The 18,969-nt window shown below is 42.5% G+C and overlaps 1 protein-coding gene across 1 annotated transcript in view; it reads left to right on the top strand.

Moving 5' to 3' along the window:
- The first annotated feature begins 11,331 nt into the window (after positions 1-11,331).
- Positions 11,332-18,969, top strand: part of GSDMA (gasdermin A) — an 18,762-nt gene continuing 11,124 nt past the window's right edge. Inside the window, exons 1-3 of the mRNA XM_053360850.1 lie at positions 11,332-12,151; positions 13,743-13,849; positions 18,266-18,514. Of these exons, the coding sequence (XP_053216825.1) occupies positions 18,298-18,514 (217 nt within the window). The 5' untranslated portion in view covers positions 11,332-12,151; positions 13,743-13,849; positions 18,266-18,297. The remainder of the gene's footprint in view (positions 12,152-13,742; positions 13,850-18,265; positions 18,515-18,969) is intronic.

Genomic DNA, 18,969 nt, shown 5'->3' with positions numbered 1-18,969 from the left:
GGGTCTTCCCGGTGTAATTCTTCTCTGAGAGAAGCAAGTGGCCTTCCCTGCTCAAGAAACCTGCCAGCAAAGTGGACTAAGAGGATTAACATTGTAAGCTTTTCACCCAAATCCCAGCGCTAAGATGCTGAGCTGCTATTGACCTCCGTTAGAGCCTGTATTTTTTAACTTCCTGTCTAAGGCAACTTGAAAGCAAGGTACTTTTTAAAATATTCATGAAAAAGGAAGAAAACCAAATTTAACGAAATGTGAAAAATATACCGAGGCCAGGGAACAGACTTGGCATTGGGTTCTCAGAAAAGCGGCGGGGGGGGGGGGATAGGCATTTTAATTTTTCTTCTTCTTGAGTTCATTTCAATTATTAGCTTTTTCCAGCACTAGATCTCCCCATTCTACCTCCCATTCTTTATTCTGCAGAAGAAAAACAGCTACTAATATGTCAAAATAATAGTGGAATGTTGAACAACCACTTCCCAGTTTTCAGTAATTCAGTGGAACCAGATGAGCCCAGCTTAAAACTTGAAATTCAGCAGCGATTTTAAGAAATTTTAAGCAAACGCACAATTTTAACCCCAGGTCTTGCTTTGATGAGGCAAAAATACCAGGGGAGGGAAACAATCTGCTTCAACGTAGATTTCTGCAATAGAAGTTGTGCTCATTACTTGATGATACGTGTAACTCAATATATGGATAACTTAAAGGGCTTGTGTATTTTTTAGCGCTATTCCAATATATAGGTGGTTAAGGCCTTAAACACAGATCTAAGTTGCACTCTTCCGAAAAACAGAATGTTCTTTTGCAAGGGTATAAATCAGTACCCTACTAAAAAGAAAAAAATATAGAAAGAGCTCATTAGCACTATGTCTACACACCAGCCAATTTTCATGTCATTCATTGCTCTGCAAACTTCTGCTCCTACCGCTTCTTTTTCATTATTCTGAGGGGATTGTTCAGAGTAGCCCGTTCACCAGCCACAGTGCTCTCAAGGTATTCTAGGCCTGCCTTAGCAACCTGAAGTCCTCCAGATGTTTAGGATGTCCATCAGCCCCAGCCAACAAGGCCCAGAGCTCTAGGATGAAGGGAGTTGTAGAGCAACAACATCTAGAGAGTACCAAGTTGGGGAACCAGCTGTTCCAGGCTGTGTTTCCCGTTGTCAATAAAAGTTCCTGTTACAGTTAAACAAAGGGGGTGGGTTTAGCTTTATGAAAATCTAAACAAAACCCTTTACAATGCGAGCTGCCAGCTCACTCTTCTGGCAGTAGTTATTGCTACTAGAAAAGTGAGCTTACGTTGTCCAGGCCAAGACCATATGAGAGAATCAGCTGGCAGATTGATCCTTTACATTAAAAATATTAAATATTGTGGAAACTTTCAAAACCAAGTGGAGATGAAGAGAGCCTGGGCTGTGGTCAATCATATATGCTCATTTGCTGAGGACTTGCTCAGTCCTGGCTTTGTCAAACAGAGCAAGCCCTGTTAATATGGCGTGAAACCCATTTGTTTTCCATATTCCCCAATGAAGCTGCTTCTTGGTGCTGACACGAGAGTTCATGCAGTTTCCTTGTTGACCACTTTCTGTAACTCTGTACTGTAGAAAGAGCTGCTTTGCTAAGTCTGGGCACTCTCCATAAAGAATAAGGTTTCTGTCTACTATAAAATTTAGTAGTTGTGGTTTCTGTGGGCAGCAGAACTTATTAGAGATGATGCACCACCCTATCATTTTTAATAATTTGGAATCACTTCTATCAGTAAATTGTTCCCCTGTGTGTGCCCCTAATGGAATCTCCCTGGCAGAGGGTAGTGGACATGCATAACTAAGGATGGCAGGGGTGCGCGGAGGTATAACTGTCTAGGCTGAGTTGTGTTTTAACCAACCCAGTTAGGTCCACTGGGCCTTTTACAAGGAGCCCCAAATCCCTCCTCAGTTTGCCTTGGGAGCAAACAGAGATTGAGCCCTGCCTGCTCTTCTAAAGGAGGTGCTGGGTGGGTGGACGATAGCATGCTCCCTTTAATTCACTGTCCCAAAGGCCAATCTCTTCCACCAGCACCCTAGTAATCATTTTGAAGGGGACTCAGAATGCAGTGCACCATTTGCAATATTGTCTCTGGGCCACAAATCTCTCCCCACCCTACATGGCTTTACAGATAAATAAATGCTCTCTTCATCATCAAAGCGGTGAGTGGAGAGGATGGGATTTCCCACACAAATGTTGCATGTGAACACATTTCTCTTGGAATAATTGTAGGTACCAAGGCTGCTTTGCCCAGGATGGTATAATTAAGGTATAAAATGCATCTTGAGCCTGGTGCATCTCAGAGACTGAGCAGAAAGGCCATGCACTGTCTAGGGTTTCTGTTGTCGGGTTCTGTGATTAGTGCAGGAACAATCTGAAACATGGGCCTGTGGTGGTCAAAGCTTCAAGTTATACTAAAATCATGCTTGGCATTTCCCATGTGTATGCAATAAAAAACCTGAGGTTTCCTCCTGAAAATTACCCCTCTGTGAAGTTGTGTCCCCCCCCCCCAAGCTGCCATTATCTGCAAACAGCAGCTTCAGGCAAGAAGTGGGTTTTCAGTGATTATTGAAATTCTGTGATTTCATTATGGTCCATATCTGGAATCGTTCCCTCTCGCACACAAAATAAATAGATTGTAAATAAAAAGACACTGGGAATCTCAACACGGGATTCAAGGACTTAATGTAGCATGTTGATAGAAAGAAAATATGGAGCCTATCTGAAACAAATCAAGGTTTTCTTGTGGCTTTTGATGGGGACTCTATGGGGTCTGTGCACGCCCAGAACAATGCACAGAGCAGCCTAGAGGAGAACAACCCCTCTCCCAGCAAGCAGCTTGCATAGCATGCAGGTTCCACGGAGCAGAGTGAGTAGCTGTGTGCTTTGTGCCAAGTCTGGAGCCAAAGTGCTGGCAGATACCTAGAACAGGTGGACCTCCTGGTCCTGGTGGGCACCAACTCCCATCACCCTTGATCAATGGTGAGGGTGATAAGGGGGTTGTAGTTCAGCAGTACCTGGAGGCCTGCAGGTTCCCCCTCCCTGGGCCTAGTGCAGATGATCAGGGCAGAAGTAGTTTCTCAGTGTATCAGATGTGAAAGATTTGCAGCAGAACTGGATTTGTTATTTGATGATCATCTAACAGTCAACGGAGTTGCTAATGTCCCTACTCAAATTGCCTGCGGTTCCTTCCTCCAACCGGCACCTAGGGTGGCTTGGTGAGTAGGGAATCTGTGCCTGAACGGCTGTGCTCCTGATTTCATCCCTGCAACAACAAGGCTGTTCCTGACCATGAGAACCTCTGTAGCAGCAGAAGTAATGATAGAACGCGCAATCGCACAATGGTCCACTCAAAGATCAGTGGAAAGGAAGCAACGTCTTTCCAAGTTGTCACAAGAAAGTTTTGCTCGAAATAAGTAGAACTGGGTTGTGGGGCTGCAAATGGCCTGCTCCCACCCAGATTTTTGCACCAGGTAAAGCATAGTATCATATGGACAGGTCATGTATATGGGACCATGCAGGGAACAGTGTAACAATGATTAAAGGGTCCCTGCCAAAGGGGCATATGTAGCATTTCTGGAACTCCAGAAATGGAAGGAAAAGGGAAAAGACCAATGAGCTCTTTTCACGACTTAACAGCAAGGTGCTGTGTTTACTACAGGAGCTAATACTTGTGGGTTTAATTGCTAATTTGGCATCAATTGGTTGGTGAGGTCTAGGTTTTTCTCTTAGCTTTATAGGCTGTTTACTTCATAAGGGTTTAATTTTAAAAAAACAACAATAATTAACTATTTTAAAGGTATGGTAGTAAGCTCTTTAGGAGGGCATGGTAGCTGAGTTGTTGCCACAAACTGCATTTTATGATATGTCTGTGGATTGTTCTTTAATTGTAGTGAATTAACCTATTGTATTGATTTACCATTATCTGTGAAATATAATTTTTAGAATGTAAGTGTGAATGTTCTTTTCAGTGAGCGTTAAATGTTTTACACCTTTGTGTCGAACATAGAATTACGGTTGTGTTGGTTTTATTTTTTTTAATCTTCTTTTGTTTTCTGGATTTGCTCTCGTTTTGTCGTGTACACGTGAGAAAAGAAAACTTTCATCTGGAGAACTTTCTAAGACAAAGTGTGAATATTATTTTTATGAGTCCTTTCTACAGTATTCAAATACAAACCAATTAAAAAAAATCAGTATTCATGTAATATATCTTGTATGTATTCCTCAAATCTGTACAAATATAAGAAAAGCTCTAATGTGTCAATGAGCACTGTCCTGCTCTTCCCCTGAGTAGGGGAGGATGCCTGAAAAAGACAATGGTGTTTTGACATTGTGTTGAGGGTTCTTGGCTGCTTCCAGATCAGGGCCTTTTTGAGTCGTTTTTCATCCTAATGATAGTGACGTGGGAAGCTGCCTTATACCGAGTCAGACCATTGGCCCACCCAGCTCAGTATTGCTTATACCAGTGTATCCCAAACTTGAGTCTCCAGCTGGTTTTGAACTACAACTCCCATCATCCCTAGCTAGTAGGTCAGGGATGATGGGAACTGTAGTCCAAAAACAGCAAGAGACCCCAAGTTTGGGAAACACTGGTTTATACTGACAGGCAGAAGCTTTCAAGGATTTCAGGCAGGGGTTTTTTCCCAGCCTGACCTGGAGTTGCCATAGGAGCTTCTCAGTGCAAAGCAGATGCCCTACCTCTGAGGTAAAAACAGATGGGCCCAACGACTCTTCCCCCCCCCACACACACATTTTTTTGGCAACTTGCTTGCTCTGTCTCTCTACAAGTCAGCACCATTTAACACACACACACACACACACACACACAGAGAGAGAGAGAGAGAAACAAACAAACAAACAAACAAAATCAAGGCACAAAGCACTTGCACATTAGTACCCAATTTTTCAAAATGTGGAAAAGTAACCCATCCAACACAAGTGGTAGATGAACCTGTGAGGAAGGAAGGAATGGCAGACTTGCTGCAGCCTTATTGAATGAGATTTGTTGCTGGCCCAGAACATCTGAGGGAATCAAGAAGAGCATTGATAAAGACCATCAAAATTTCTCAGGGGAAAGGAACGCCTTTCGAGTTTCCACTAGGTTTTCCTGAAGAGCCAAATTTTGTGGTACACTCAGAGGTTCCGCTGAGGAAAACTGCCTTTCAGTCAGGCAGCCAAGACATTTTTATTCTGCCAGGCTTTTTAAGATTTTTTAAAACTGCATTTAAATCCTCCTCCTTTTTTATGCTGCCTTTCAGCAATCCTTTTAAGATATTCTTCTCAGTTGTTATTGTATATATTTGTTGTAACACACCTTGGGTCACTTTGAGGGCCAATAGGCAGCATATAAATGTTATCTTACAAGAGCCCAAGTAATTTTTTTTGGGGGGGAGGGGACAATAAAAATAGGGTTTACTTCTATTTTTAGTTTTAAATTGATAATAAAAAGTATGAAATGCCACAAAGAATGCACAATACTGTATTATATTCTTGCTCTTGATCTTTCAGGTTTAAAAGGAAGAGGCAGTTTAGAAACTGTTATTTGGTGTAGACACACCTCTCCAAGAGAAATTAATAATTGGAGCTACTGTTGTAGTTAATAGGCAATTACTTATTCCACACTAAAGAGTCATTTTGTCAACATTATTCTATGCATGGAAAATAAAAACAAATATGTTGCAATTGCTATCAAAAGGAGGCACCCTTCTCCTAGATTTCAGTATAATGAGCTTCTCAGCATGACTATATTCAACCAAAACTCTTAGGAATCAACTGTCACAATGTGAGTGAAAACTTTATAAAGGCAATGATGCTAATAAGAAATGAGACGACATACAATTTCAGTGCCTGCAATCTCTCTATCAATTGCAGGAGTTGCAGATATTAAGAGTAAATTCATTAGCTTCAAGCCACCATTCTTTAGTCTGTCAGCATAACTATCTCAAATGAGTTATGAAATTTGAGTGAACAGAGTTAGGTTTAGGATGATTCAAGTTCCAGGACAAAATTCTACTCCAGCTCAAGATACTGTATACCTACGCAAATTTCCTCACCATCGTGCACCTAAATGATCACGACAAAGTTCAAATGCCTCCTGTGAAATATGCTACGGTTTGAATTCTTCAGAACTTGTCAGCTTTAAGGGAGAAAATCGTAAAACCTCGGGGACAATATGCCGATATTTATAAATAAAGCAAATCTTCATTTTTTAAAAAATAATAATGTTACTACCCCCCACCATTAATAATAATTATTATTTATTCCCGGGGTTGACAGCCTTGAGCATGCTCAGTTCCAAGTTTTCTGTGGAAACTTTTGGACCACCAGGTGGCAGCCACATAAGCATATCTTACAACCACCAGTAAGGCAGATCCTCCTCGCCTGTCACTTCCGGTCCATCTCACTCACCTTCCAAGTGGGCCACCAACTTCTAAGAATGAAGAAGCAGCTGCTGTGTCTGCTCTTTTTCTACACACACACACACACACACACACACACACACACACACAGCTATGGCGCTCTGCCTCTGCCGAGTCACTGCTGTGGACCATATGTGCGAAGCTCTCAGACCTCACATGAGAAACCCCAGATGACCGATCCCATTATAGTTGGCCACTGGCCATGCCCATTGGAGCTGGTGAGACTTGTAGCCCAGTTACTTCTGGCAGGCCATGGGCTAGCCTCCGCTGTTTGATACCAAACAGAGGGTCCCTCCTTATCCTGTATCCTGTTCCCACTACCCAGGCTCTTCCCCTGGTGCTGCAAAGAAAGAAGGATGGAAACTTGACCCAGAACTCTCCTTTTAGGAAAGAGGATGCACTGCAACATTTTGCTGCCCAGCCTGCTACCTCCATGTCCATGTCATTTTCAGTAGGCCTGGTCAGTTCTGCGCAGAGCATTCTTGCACCAGACATAAATTTTCAGTTGTGCTGGTCTTTCCCTTCTTGTTTCCTGGCGGCGTCTTGTTTTGCTGCATACGCAAAAGACAAAATCAATCTTCCATCTTCCAACACGGTATGAGTTCTATTTTTCATCATCTCTTTCACAGTGAGGCAATGAAATAAAAAATATACATGAAATGTCCTATCTATAGTTCGTTTGTTTGTTTGCTACATTTTTATCCCACCTTTCGTCCAGGGTGGTGTACATAGTTCCCCACCCCCCATTTTATACTCACAACAACAGGTTAGGTTAGGCTGGGCTGAGAGAGGCAGTGATTGGCCCAAGGTTCATGGCCGAGTGGTGATTTGAACCCAGGTCTATCCAGCACTCTAACCACTGCCTTCAGGCCGTACTTCTGTAATTAAGGAGATAATTTTGCTTAGTTCACAGACCAGAATTGTGAAATAGGGTGTTGCAATATCAAGACAAACCACCTTATTTCCCTATAAAAATTACAGTATGGGAGAATGTGAGCGAACGTTTCAACTGAGCCACTTTTGAAAGGACAAAGTGTCAGATGCCAAGGCGGCTCAGTAAAGCGACCTCCCATAATTGCTGATGGCAAAGCATTGGGGAAGTGCTATATGAAAACAAGCAGTGCAACAGAATTTCTTTCCTGTTTCATAACATTAAGAGAATGGCTGGGAAAATAATGCAATTGCAAAATAATGCTATTTTACAGCAATGATTCACGTCTTCTGTATCACTTCTCCCTCACACTTTTTGCCAGCTGACTTGCTTTCTTCTTCCTCTGTACTAGTCAGACTCTATTTTACACCATTTGTAAAAATTTCATAACTTAGCATGGGGGGGGGGGGAGTTGATTCAGCTCACATTTAAATCCGAATGCTGTATATCAAATTTGCACTTTCCAAAATAACATGATAGCTGAGTTTTCCAACCAACCACCTTTCCCCCCCCCAAAAAAATGCATCATATTAGGCGAAAGTCTTTGCAAAAATGTGTACACAAATGTGTAATCACACAAAAAGTATGTTGATTAGAAGAAATTCACACTAAAACAGGCCTAGGCAAACTCCCATCATCCCTAGCTAACAGGACCAGTGGTCAGGGATGATGGGAATTGTAGTCCCAAACATCTGGAGGGCTGGAGTTTGCCTATGCCTGCACTAAAATGTTGAAGTAGTTTTCATAAGGATTTTTTTTTTTTTAAGAATAATCGCAAATGTGGAGAAATGTAATTAAGACTTGTAAAATGAGAAACAGAGAAGCAAAACTGACAGATTGTTGCATCCGTAGGCATGACTCACAAATGTACAGTACTTCACCTAATTTCTCAGACTGTTTTCTCATGTTCCCTTGGAAAGTTGAGAAGCCCTTGCAGAAGGCTGAGGAATGCAGAGCTGCCACCAAACTCTGCTGAAACTTTGAGGCTTTGAGCATGCCATTTTAGTAGCATGTCTTTTAAAATTCATTCTTAAATTTCCACTAAATGCATTTTTTGTTTGTTTTAGTGCCATCGCACAAGTATTTTTAAATGATTTTGAAAGGCTTATGTAATAAAACCCTTTGCCACAAATGAAAAGACTGGTTAAAAATCACCTAAATTTGCCATAGGTAAAGGTAAAGGGACCCCTGACCATTAGGTCCAGTCGTGGCCGACTCTGGGGTTGCGGCGCTCATCTCGCTTTATTGGCCAAGGGAGCCGGCATACAGCTTCCAGGTCATGTGGCCAGCATGACTAAGCCGCTTCTGGTGAACCAGAGCAGTGCACGGAAACGCCGTTTACCTTCCCACCGGAGTGGTACCTATTCATCTACTTACACTTTGGCTAGGAAGGTAATAGTGGACCGCAGGGTTTAGCCAACCCAACGTGTCACTGAACATATCAAAACTGTGTCTTTTTGGACAGAGGAGCAGCACTGAGGCAGCCAATGTCTGCAGAGTTTGCACTGCTTTTCCATTCTGTGATTCCAAAAAATGAGATATTGTGACTTGCAAAACAAAAGAAAATAAAAAGCAGCAGAAGGAAAACAAAAGAGAAAAAATGATTTTATGACCATACAATGTGGATCAACAAAGAGTAGCCATTCTAAGACAAATGTCTAGTGTGAAAGCCTCCTTTATTAGATAAACAACAGCTAGGTTGAAAACAATGGTTATTGAGAGAGTTGGCAGGGACCTGATCGATCTGTTGTTGAATGATGTACACATGCATTCCCCCCCCCCCCATTCTGCTGTTGCCTTTGGCCAAATAGGCATTGGAAGTTGGTGTGGGACTACGAGAACCTCTCTGACTGGAGGCAAGGCTGGGATGAACCAAATCTGTCAGTACCATGATAGAACCTGGTATATTACTTTCCACTCTATTGGGGGGGGGGGCGGCAGACCCCTATCGTCATTAGCTAACTCTAGTAACCTTGCACAGCAATTCTTTCCATGAAGTGAAGCAAGATTTTTATTGTAACTGCTATAATCCTTTTTCTTACCAGAGCCAGAAGGAAGGATTGTGAAATCACTGCTACGGTTGATGGTAGCTCAAAAGCCCAAGGTTTCATCAGTGTGGGAAGGGGAGAAGTGGAACTAAAATGCACAGCATTGAGATAAAGGTTAACACCAGCTTGGTCTTACTTCACTGCTACTGCTGTGATTGATGGAAGTATATAATTCCTACATTTCATAAGCATGGAAAGAGTGAAACCACATTTCACAGTTGAAATCATGAGGGTGGGGTGTTTCGAAAGCCTGGTATCAGCACACTGTGCCATAAATGCAAGCCAGAACTGGAAGAGCAAAGCAGAGAGGCCAAGACAATGGCACCAGTTTTCAAAAGTGATCTATTAATTCCATCTACTCCAGAGCTCTCGGTCATACAGCACATTCAGGGATATAGTTGCTGAAGACAGTTACTGCATCAGCCTAGTAGCACAGAGGGATAGCAGAGAGCGGCAATGGTGGACTGCTTCTTTTGGCTTGCTGCAGACATTTTGCCCCCAAATATCTCTTTCCTTAAAGTTCCTACAGTTTTCCTGCCTCTAGTCCTCCAGTCCTCTCTCTCTATTTGCTCTGCCCAAAGTTGAGTGACAGGCAAGCTGTTTGACCTGATTACAAGGCTTTCCAGCCTTATTGGAATGCCGTTGCCCTTTCTGGAAATTCCACGATGCAATTTGAGCCCGTTGATGCTTTGCTTATTTATTACCAGCTTCCAAGTAGATAGCTCACCTCTTGGCTTCCCAAAAGCAAAATCTTGTTTACCGGAGATAAGCTGCTAAAAGCTATCGATGGCTAAGAAGAGCTTCACTCATTTGTTCGGCTTGCGATTACATTAAAAATAGTAACGTTATATGGATAATAAAAGTATAAGGGTGATGAATACATGAGTATCAGACATATTGTACAAAATAATATCTGGTTGATTATGGTCTCTCTTATTCTGGGCAGGGACCTGCCTGCTTCTCTGTGATGCTTGCTTTGGAGAGTGCTAGGTCCTCCTCTGAAGAGCATTTCTCCTGGAGGGACATTTCAGTTACTGACTGTCCAAATCTGTACAGATTTGAAAGGTTCAGAATGCCATCTTGTTTCAAAGTGCTACCCCATCCTAAGCACACGTAGACCAAAACTTGTTCCTTAATCTCAGAATCAAATACATGCCAAATTTGGTTACGATATCCTAAGAGGTGTTCTGAATGCATAGACAACAGACATTTAAAAAAAAAACCTTTCCAAAACATAGAGATAATATAGAAAGATTAACATTTTAGTCCCTTAGAGTTAGGAATAACGCTTTCCGTTCCAACATTTCTCAGTAACTGCAAGGGATGCAGACCCAAAGAGAGAATAAAGTTCCACCCTCTATTCCTCCAGCCATTTTTAAAATCTGGGTTTTTGGCTTTATCCAACTGATTTAACATCACTTTTCCAACAAAGGTCCGTATAGTTAAAGCTATGGTTTTCCCAGTAGTGATGTATGGAAGTGAGAGCTGGACCATAAAGAAGGCTGATCGCCAAAGAATTGATGCTTTTGAATTATGGTGCTGGAGGAGACTCTTGAGAGTCCCATGGACTGCAAGAAGATCAAACCTATCCATTCTTAAGGAAATCAGCCCTGAGTGCTCACTGGAAGGACAGATCCTGAAGCTGAGTCTCCAATACTTTGGCCACCTCATGAGAAGAGAAGACTCCCTGTAAAAGACCCTGATGTTGGGAAAGATGGGGGGCACAAGGAGAAGGGGACGACAGAGGACGAGATGGTTGGATAGTGTTCTCAAAGCTACCAGCATGAGTTTGACTAAACTGCGGGAGGCAGTGGAAGACAGAAGTGCCTGGCGTGCTCTGGTCCATGGGGTCACGAAGAGTTGGACATGACTAAACGAATAAACAACAACAACTGATTTAACACTGATATTGATTTAACACCGATGAGATAAGTGAACAAGCACCCTCCTACATCTGCAGATATTCTTGAACTACAATTTCCATCCTCCCTAAGACCATGTTGGCCTGGGGCTGATGGGTGTTGAGAGTCTAACCACAACTGGAGGGTCATGGGATCCCTGTAAATATCTCTGTATCTCAATACCTTTTGAAATTGAGCTAACATGTTACAAACAATGGTAAAACCTTAAATCCTTATCACCTTACTTGCTCCTTCATTTATTCATCTGTCAGCATGACTGAATAGTGAGGGACAAGTCTGTCAGTTTTCATTTCTCACTGCTTCTGATTTTTCTCCACATTAGTTTGTGATTTAAAACAACACTCTAATGAAAATTTATCAGCATTCTAGTGTATATTTCTCCTAATGCTGATATTTTGTATGCAATTTTTTCTAATGTACATACTATTGCAAAGTAACTTCTCCGTGTGTGTTCAGCTTGAGCATTTTTTAAAGAAATTGCAAATTAGGGAAATTTGCTTTAAAGGTGAACTGATTTAAAAGCAAAATTAGGTAAATTTGCTTTCAAATGTGAATATATGTTGTCCTCCTCTCTAGGAAGTTTAACAGTATTAGCCAAGAAGAGAGGGAACTAAGTTACTGTCACAGGCAGCTAATTTAAAGTAAAATTAAACCAAAGACATTCAAAATCTGCTACAAAAGGAAGTTGAATCCCCCCCCCCACTTTTTTGCAAGAGAAGTGTGGAAAACAGAAGACATGATACGCAGAAGTAGTTGCGATTGCTTAAAAGCAAGGAACCATCCTTTTCTGAAAATTCGCTGTCCAAGTACAGGAGAAGTAAGAAATATTCAGAGTTTGCAGTAAGAGATTTGGGTGGGGGGCTGGCTTTGAAAATGTATTAGCTGTTTCTTTGTTCAATCTGCTGTTGAAGCAGAGATCCCTGTGATTCTTACTGACAGGTTCTCTGTGTCCCCCGCCCCACAGTGACCAGTAAATGAAGCAGCAGCAAACAAGGGGAATCACTTTTCCTTAAATGTTGCAGTTGATAAGGTTTGGGTTCTCTCATCACTCGGCAATCTCAGTCTGTGAAAGGAACTACTCACTGAAGATTGCTGAAGAGGACACAAAAATTAGCCATCTGGACGGCTTCCAACATATTTAAAAACATAATAAAATGCATAGTTTAGAGATTCTGGACCCAAATTTTTGAAACTATCTCCACCATCACCTTACCCAAATCCAGCCTTAGCGCTCCTATCCTTGGAGCCTGGTACCAACTTCATCCACCATGCATAAATCTCTTGTGTTTATGCTACTTGCCACAGCCAGGAAGTCAGTGGTTTCCCACTGGAAATCTGACTCACCTCCTTCCTGAGAGGAGTGGCTAGTGAAAGTATGGAAGAATTGCACTGTCAGAACACCTGGCACACAAATGGAGAGTTCATCAAGAATAGACCACTTTCATTTGACTTGGTGTAACTTTTTCTATGTTAACTCTCCCACACAGCCCACTAAACCCCCTGCTCCACAAGTAAATATGTGGAGAGGCTTTATTGAGAACTAATTTGACTCACCTTTTTCTTATATGTGATAAATCCTGATTTCCCTCTCCCCTCTGTATTCTCATTTCATTTGTCTATTTTTACATTCATTATTCTTACTGCATTTTGTATGTGCTTACTGCATTTTGGGGTTTTTAAAAAATAATAATAAAATATTAAACAATAAAAGACTTCCCTATGGAGGACTGCCTTCTGGTGACTTGGGGGGGGGGTCAGATAACGCCATCATTTCTCTGAAGAAAATAGGGACGTCTTAAGGAAAAGCGGGACACTCTGGAATCAAATCAGAAACCGGGACAGCTTCCGAAAATCCGGGGCTGTCCCTAGAAAATAGAGACACTTGTGGAGTCTGTTACTTTAATATTTTAGAGTTGGGCACAACAGTTTATATTCCAGCATTTCTCAGTAACTGTAAGGGTTGAAGATGCATGGAGAGAATCAAGTTCCAAACTCTGTTTGCTCAGCCTGCCTTTCTAATCTGATCCCCTGCTTGCTAAAAACTGGCTTTAGCATGGATAACAAGCACTCGCAGATTTTTTTGGACTACAGTTCCCATCATGCTCAGTCATGCTGGCTGGGGTTGATGGGAGTTGGAGTCCCAGACCTTTTTTGTACAGACTGACTCGCTCAAGATTCTGTTACGCAGCGCCTTTTGAAAGTGAGCTCTTCTGTCCTAAATAATCTTAAATTCTCATCACCCCACTGACTCACCTCCCCTGTCCCCATGACGGATTTGTGAAAGCATTCCTAGGAAACTTGGCAGCATTAACGAAAAAAGGAGTGAAATAAAGTAGTGGGAGTAGATAGCTCCCGGAAACAGAAACAGAAACCGAAACCAGAAAATCATAATCATAATCCCACTACAGAGTTTGCAGCTGAAGCGTGAAAATCAACAGGAAATACACAATTGCTGAAAGCCAAGGAACCAGCCTTTTGCCTTTTCTCAAAAATTGCTGTTTTAAGTACAGGGGAGGTAAGAAGCTCTGAGTGTTTCTATGAAGAGGTTCATTCAACAATAGATCGGTGGACAGCTGAGTTATTTCTCTGTTGCTTTTTTGTTCGGCTGAAGAAGGGATCTCTCTTATTTTTAGGGACGGGATCTCAGTGTTTTTCAGTGATCAAAAGGAAATCAAGGGTGGCTGCTGATGTTTGTGGTTATCTGATCTACTTTTCCCTCATACTTTTCCCTCATACTGTGAAAGGATTTATTCAGATAGCTTGTTGAAGAAGCAGCAAAGAAAGAAAGAATAAATTAGAAGCCAGTGTTTAAGATGCCTCATGGGTAGCCTGAAGCATTTCCTTTTAAGTTTCTCTTTCAGAAATGTTCTCGTTCCTCCGATTTGTCACAGGGTGGAGTCAGACAGTGCTGTTGTAGTTCTTTTCCCAATCTTAAATTCAATTTTCCATGTTTCTGCATCAGTTTGTCACTTAAAAAAAAAAAAGAAGCCTAATAAAAATTCATTGACATTTTTAAGGCAAACGTCTTTTAATTTACACATTTTGTATATATTTTTACCCAATCTACCCATTTTTGAAAACATTTCCCCCTAATATGATGCATTTTGTATATAGTTTTAGTTGTGTTTTGGTTTGCTTATTATCCCCTGGGGGGACGCAGGGGGACACATACCCCTAAACATTTTGTGAATCTTTGTACTTTTGTCCATTTACTGTATTTATTTTTCCCAATTCGAACTATAAAATGGTATTCTCTTGAGTCAAAATGAGAGTACCCCTAAACTTTTTTTTTAGGGGGGGAGCACTGCTTATTATTATTGTAGTATCTGAACTGCACCAACTCTGTTCTCCATCCAAACCCCAGGGGCTAACAGCAGATTGCAATTTAAATGTCCTACAGACCAATCCCATGTAAAGCCAGTGTCCCCCCAGGGGTACTCAAGGTACTCAGTACCTGCACCTCTTATTGTTGTTGTTAAAAAGTGTGGCACTTACTGTAACAACCTCATGGTGAGTACAGTGGTACCTCGGGTTACATACGCTTCAGGTTACAGACTCCGCTAACCCAGAAATAGTGCTTCAGGTTAAGAACTTTGCTTCAGGATGAGAACAGAAATCGTGCTGTGGTGGCATGGCGGCAGTGGGAGGCCCCATTAGCTAAAGTGGTGCTTCAGGTTAAGAACAGTTTCAGGTTAAGAACGGACCTCCGGAACGAATTAAGTACTTAACCCAAGGTACCACTGTACTGGCACCTATTTTTTGAGAAAAAAGCACTCGGAAGTAAGCTCCGTTGAATCCCACTGAATTGCAGCCTTAGTAGATTAATCTGTGTTTTCCTTTTGCTGTTATTTATTCAGCTTTGGGTTTTTTGTTTTGTTTTGTGTTTTATTTTTACTCATTTATTCTAAGCCGTTCAGAGAACGTCATTTTAGCTAGTGGCATTGAAATGACGTAAGTACACAGTGAAACAAATAAATGCAATACAGTACAAGCCCCTAATCCACCAGGCTGGAGGGGGTTTTGAGAGGTGGAAGTGTCCCTCTGCGCAGCCCCTGCCTGCCTCTGCCAACCTCGGCCAACACAGAACCGGTCTCAATGTACTCACCCAAAGAGCAGGTGAGCAAACCTCCTGTTGCTGGTATCCCTGTTAGCAAGGAGGTGGCAGAACTGGGCTAGCAAAGGATCCTGAGCTGGCCATGCTGCCACCATATGATAGGAACATGTAAGACTTGGCACACGCACACCCCAATATATATAAATAATAAATCATTTTCAGATTATAGGGGGGAAATCAAGGGCTTTCAACATTATGAAGATATAGAATTGGGATGTTGTTGTTTACTCGTTTAGTTGTGTCCGACTCTTCGTGACCCCATGGACCAGAGCACGCCAGGCACTCCTGTCTTCCCCTGCCTCCCGCAGTTTAGTCAAACTCATGCTGGTAGCTTAAAGAACACTATCCAACCATCTTGTCCTCTGTCTTCCCCTTCTCCTTGTGCCCTCCATCTTTCCCAACATCAGGGTCTTTTCCAGGGAGTCTTCTCTTCTCATGAGGTGCCCAAAGTATTGGAGCCTCAGCTTCAGGATCTGTCCTTCCAGTGAGCACTCAGGGCTGATTTCGTTCAGAATGGATAGGCTTGATCTTCTTGCAGTCCATGGGACTCTCAAGAGTCTCCTCCAGCACCATAATTCAAAAGCATCAACTCTTTGGCGATCAGCCTTCTTTATGGTCCAGCTCTCACTTCCGTACATCACTACTTCCGTACATCACTATCCTATATATAGCATAGCAGTTAAGAAATTCCAACAAGCTGAAGAAGTAAAGCAAGGCAGATAGAGAATGCATGGGAAAGATTATAAAATAGAAAGCTATTGCAAGGTACTTGACAGAGACGTATTGTCAACTCAATCAATTAACCATCAACCATGCTAAGTCCAAGATTCTGATTTTCTCCAGAAGCCGGAGATTATACAAATGGAAGCTTGGTGGAGCAAAAATAGAGCAAGTCCTAAAATTTCAATACCTAGGAGTTATTTTTCAATACAATTTGGGGTGGAAAGCTCAAATTCAACACCTACTTAACAAGGCCAAAACCTTGTCATATGCGCTCCTCCGATTCTTCTTTTCAGATGGAGCTTTGCATGTTCCCTCGGCCCTAAAGGTGTTCAAGGCAAAAGTGGTTGCCGTGCTTGCTTATGCTGCCCCGCTCTGGGCCGTGATGTCAGATCTTGCTCCCCTCGAGACTCTGCAAAGCCAATTCCTACGTCGGCTCCTAATGCTCCCCCTGTGCGTAAGCAACGCAGCCATGCGACTAGAATTGAAGATCGTATCCTTAGAAACTTGTCTGTGGAAGCAAGTCTTCAATTACTGGTTATCACTGTGGCATAGATTACCAAACCATTACCTTGTCCAATGCTTATGGCGAGATGAATTCTCTAGCCTTTGGACTAGTAGAATTCATGCCAAACTCCTGAGTTATGGAATCTCTCCCTCAGATTCCCTAAAACTAGACCAAATCACTGCTCAAAGATTGATCCGCCAAAGACTGGATGACATCGACTTACAGCGAAATTATATGCTGGGGGGAGGTGTTTGCTCGCCCCAGAACATTGGTATCACTTTAACTTACTGCGTCCCATCATACCTCTCCTCCCTTTCGACTGTTGCCCATAGACTGGCCTTCACCAAAGCGAGGTTTAACGTTTTCCCCTCCAATGTCCTGAGACATAGATTCTCAAAGGGCCAAGCCCCCGCCGTGTGCGAATGTGATAAGGTGACGCCGGAGTCGCTCCAGCACATTATGTTCTTTTGCCCCTTGTTCAATGTGCCACGGGCAAATTTGCTGGGACCAATCATTCAGAAACTAGAGGGTACCCCACCAAAATTCCACCTTGCCCAAATCTTGCAGGACAAGGATACCCACACGACCCTGAAGGTGGCTAGATTCCTGGTCGCTGTCCTTTCCCAAAAGCGACGACAAGGAGCACTACAAGCTAATTAAGGCGTAGTATGCCTTTCCATCTTATAGTATTTTATTGTTATAGTGGTGTTTTAGCGACTGTTTTTTGTTTTTGTTTTTTTTCCCCCTACGGCATAAGCTGTCACTTATGTGTTGTTTTTACCTGTATGGGCCTATGGCCGTAATAAATGAAAAAAAAAAAAATACTTGACAGAGATGCCTTGAAGGATGTGGTGGTGCATCCATTCTGGGCGGGGGGAACCCCTCTCAGGACCCCAAGATCCTTGACAATTGCCTTCTATTCACTAATACTATTTTAGGGGCGAGATATTGGAGAGGGTAGCAGAAGCTGAGCGGCAGGCACGTCGGGAGGAAACCCATTGCAGTTGTACCTCGGAAGTTGAACGGAATCTGTTCTGGAAGTCTGCTCGACTTCCAAAACATTTGGAAACCAAGGCGCGGCCTCTGATTGGCTGCAGGAACCTGTGTCGGATGTTCCGGTTCCAAAGAATGTTTGCAAACCGGAAAACTCACTTCCGGGTTTGCGGCATTCAGGAGCCAAAACGTTCAACTTGCAAGGCGTCTGACTTCAGATGTATGACTGTATTTGGAACCATTCTAATCTGGGTTTTGGCTTGGTTTTGGCATGAAATTGGTCCCGTTCAGCCTGAAATGTGTGTTTTTCTTGGGGAATGGCTTTTAATTCCATTGACCAAGGTATCCTCCTGGAATCATCTCTGTGAACTGGGCAGTTGGAAGCACCGTTCCACAGTGGTTCCATGTCTCCCTACATGACTGGCCTCAGGGAATAGCATTGGAGCAGAGACTATACATCTACACCAATTTAAAAACTGCTTTGAAGGCTGGAAGGAATTACTGTTTGGAAAAGGGGAAGGCATTCTGCAGCAGATTGCACAACACACCCTACACAGTTTACAAGTTTGTTTCGCTTCTCGTGTTTCTCCGTCAAGGTCAAACGGCAAGTCTTGCATACATCTCAGAAATGTTGTTTCATAAGGCAACCAAATCTTTGTCCAAGGAACTGGACCCAACAGGAGATTTGATCCCAGTGCGAAGTGTTATAGACCAACATCATTTTAGGCCTCTCTGCCTGGTTCAAAGAAAGAGAAAGCAGTCGTGGTGGCAGACCAGCCGTTTCCAGAGAACTGAATACAAGCTAAGTGATGTGCTGTTATCGGGAGACCATGCTGCAAAACTAGGTAATTTCCAATATTTACAAAGCTATACGTACACATTCAGAAGGAGGCTATATTGGGTTTAATGGGACTTACTCCCAGGTAAGTGTGTAGAGCAGAGGTGGAAGAACCTCTGGTCTTCCATTTGTTGCTGGCTTCCAACTCCCTGAATTTCTAGCCATGGACCATGGTGGTTGGGGCTCATGGAAGTTAAGAGTCCAACAACTTCTAGTGGCCTACAGATTCCACACTCTGGTTTAGATGATTTCAGGCTCATTCTCCTTCACACATTATTTACAGGGCTGTGTGCATTCCATGATTTGGCAAGAAAAACACAGGGTGCATAATTCAATTTCACGAGCATCTTAGCATTCTTTTAGAGCATATTTCTTGTCCCATTTTACTCCGTGGTTTGTGGTAGTGCCATAGTGTTTTGAAACCTTTACTCACAGTTATGCTGTTTTATCATTAGTTTTGAC

Source organism: Podarcis raffonei, chromosome 13 (assembly GCF_027172205.1).
Source record: "Podarcis raffonei isolate rPodRaf1 chromosome 13, rPodRaf1.pri, whole genome shotgun sequence".
In the NCBI taxonomy this organism is placed as follows: domain Eukaryota; kingdom Metazoa; phylum Chordata; class Lepidosauria; order Squamata; family Lacertidae; genus Podarcis; species Podarcis raffonei.
Note: the sequence above shows the minus strand (reverse complement) of the source record. Positions and strands in the feature narration are given on the sequence as shown.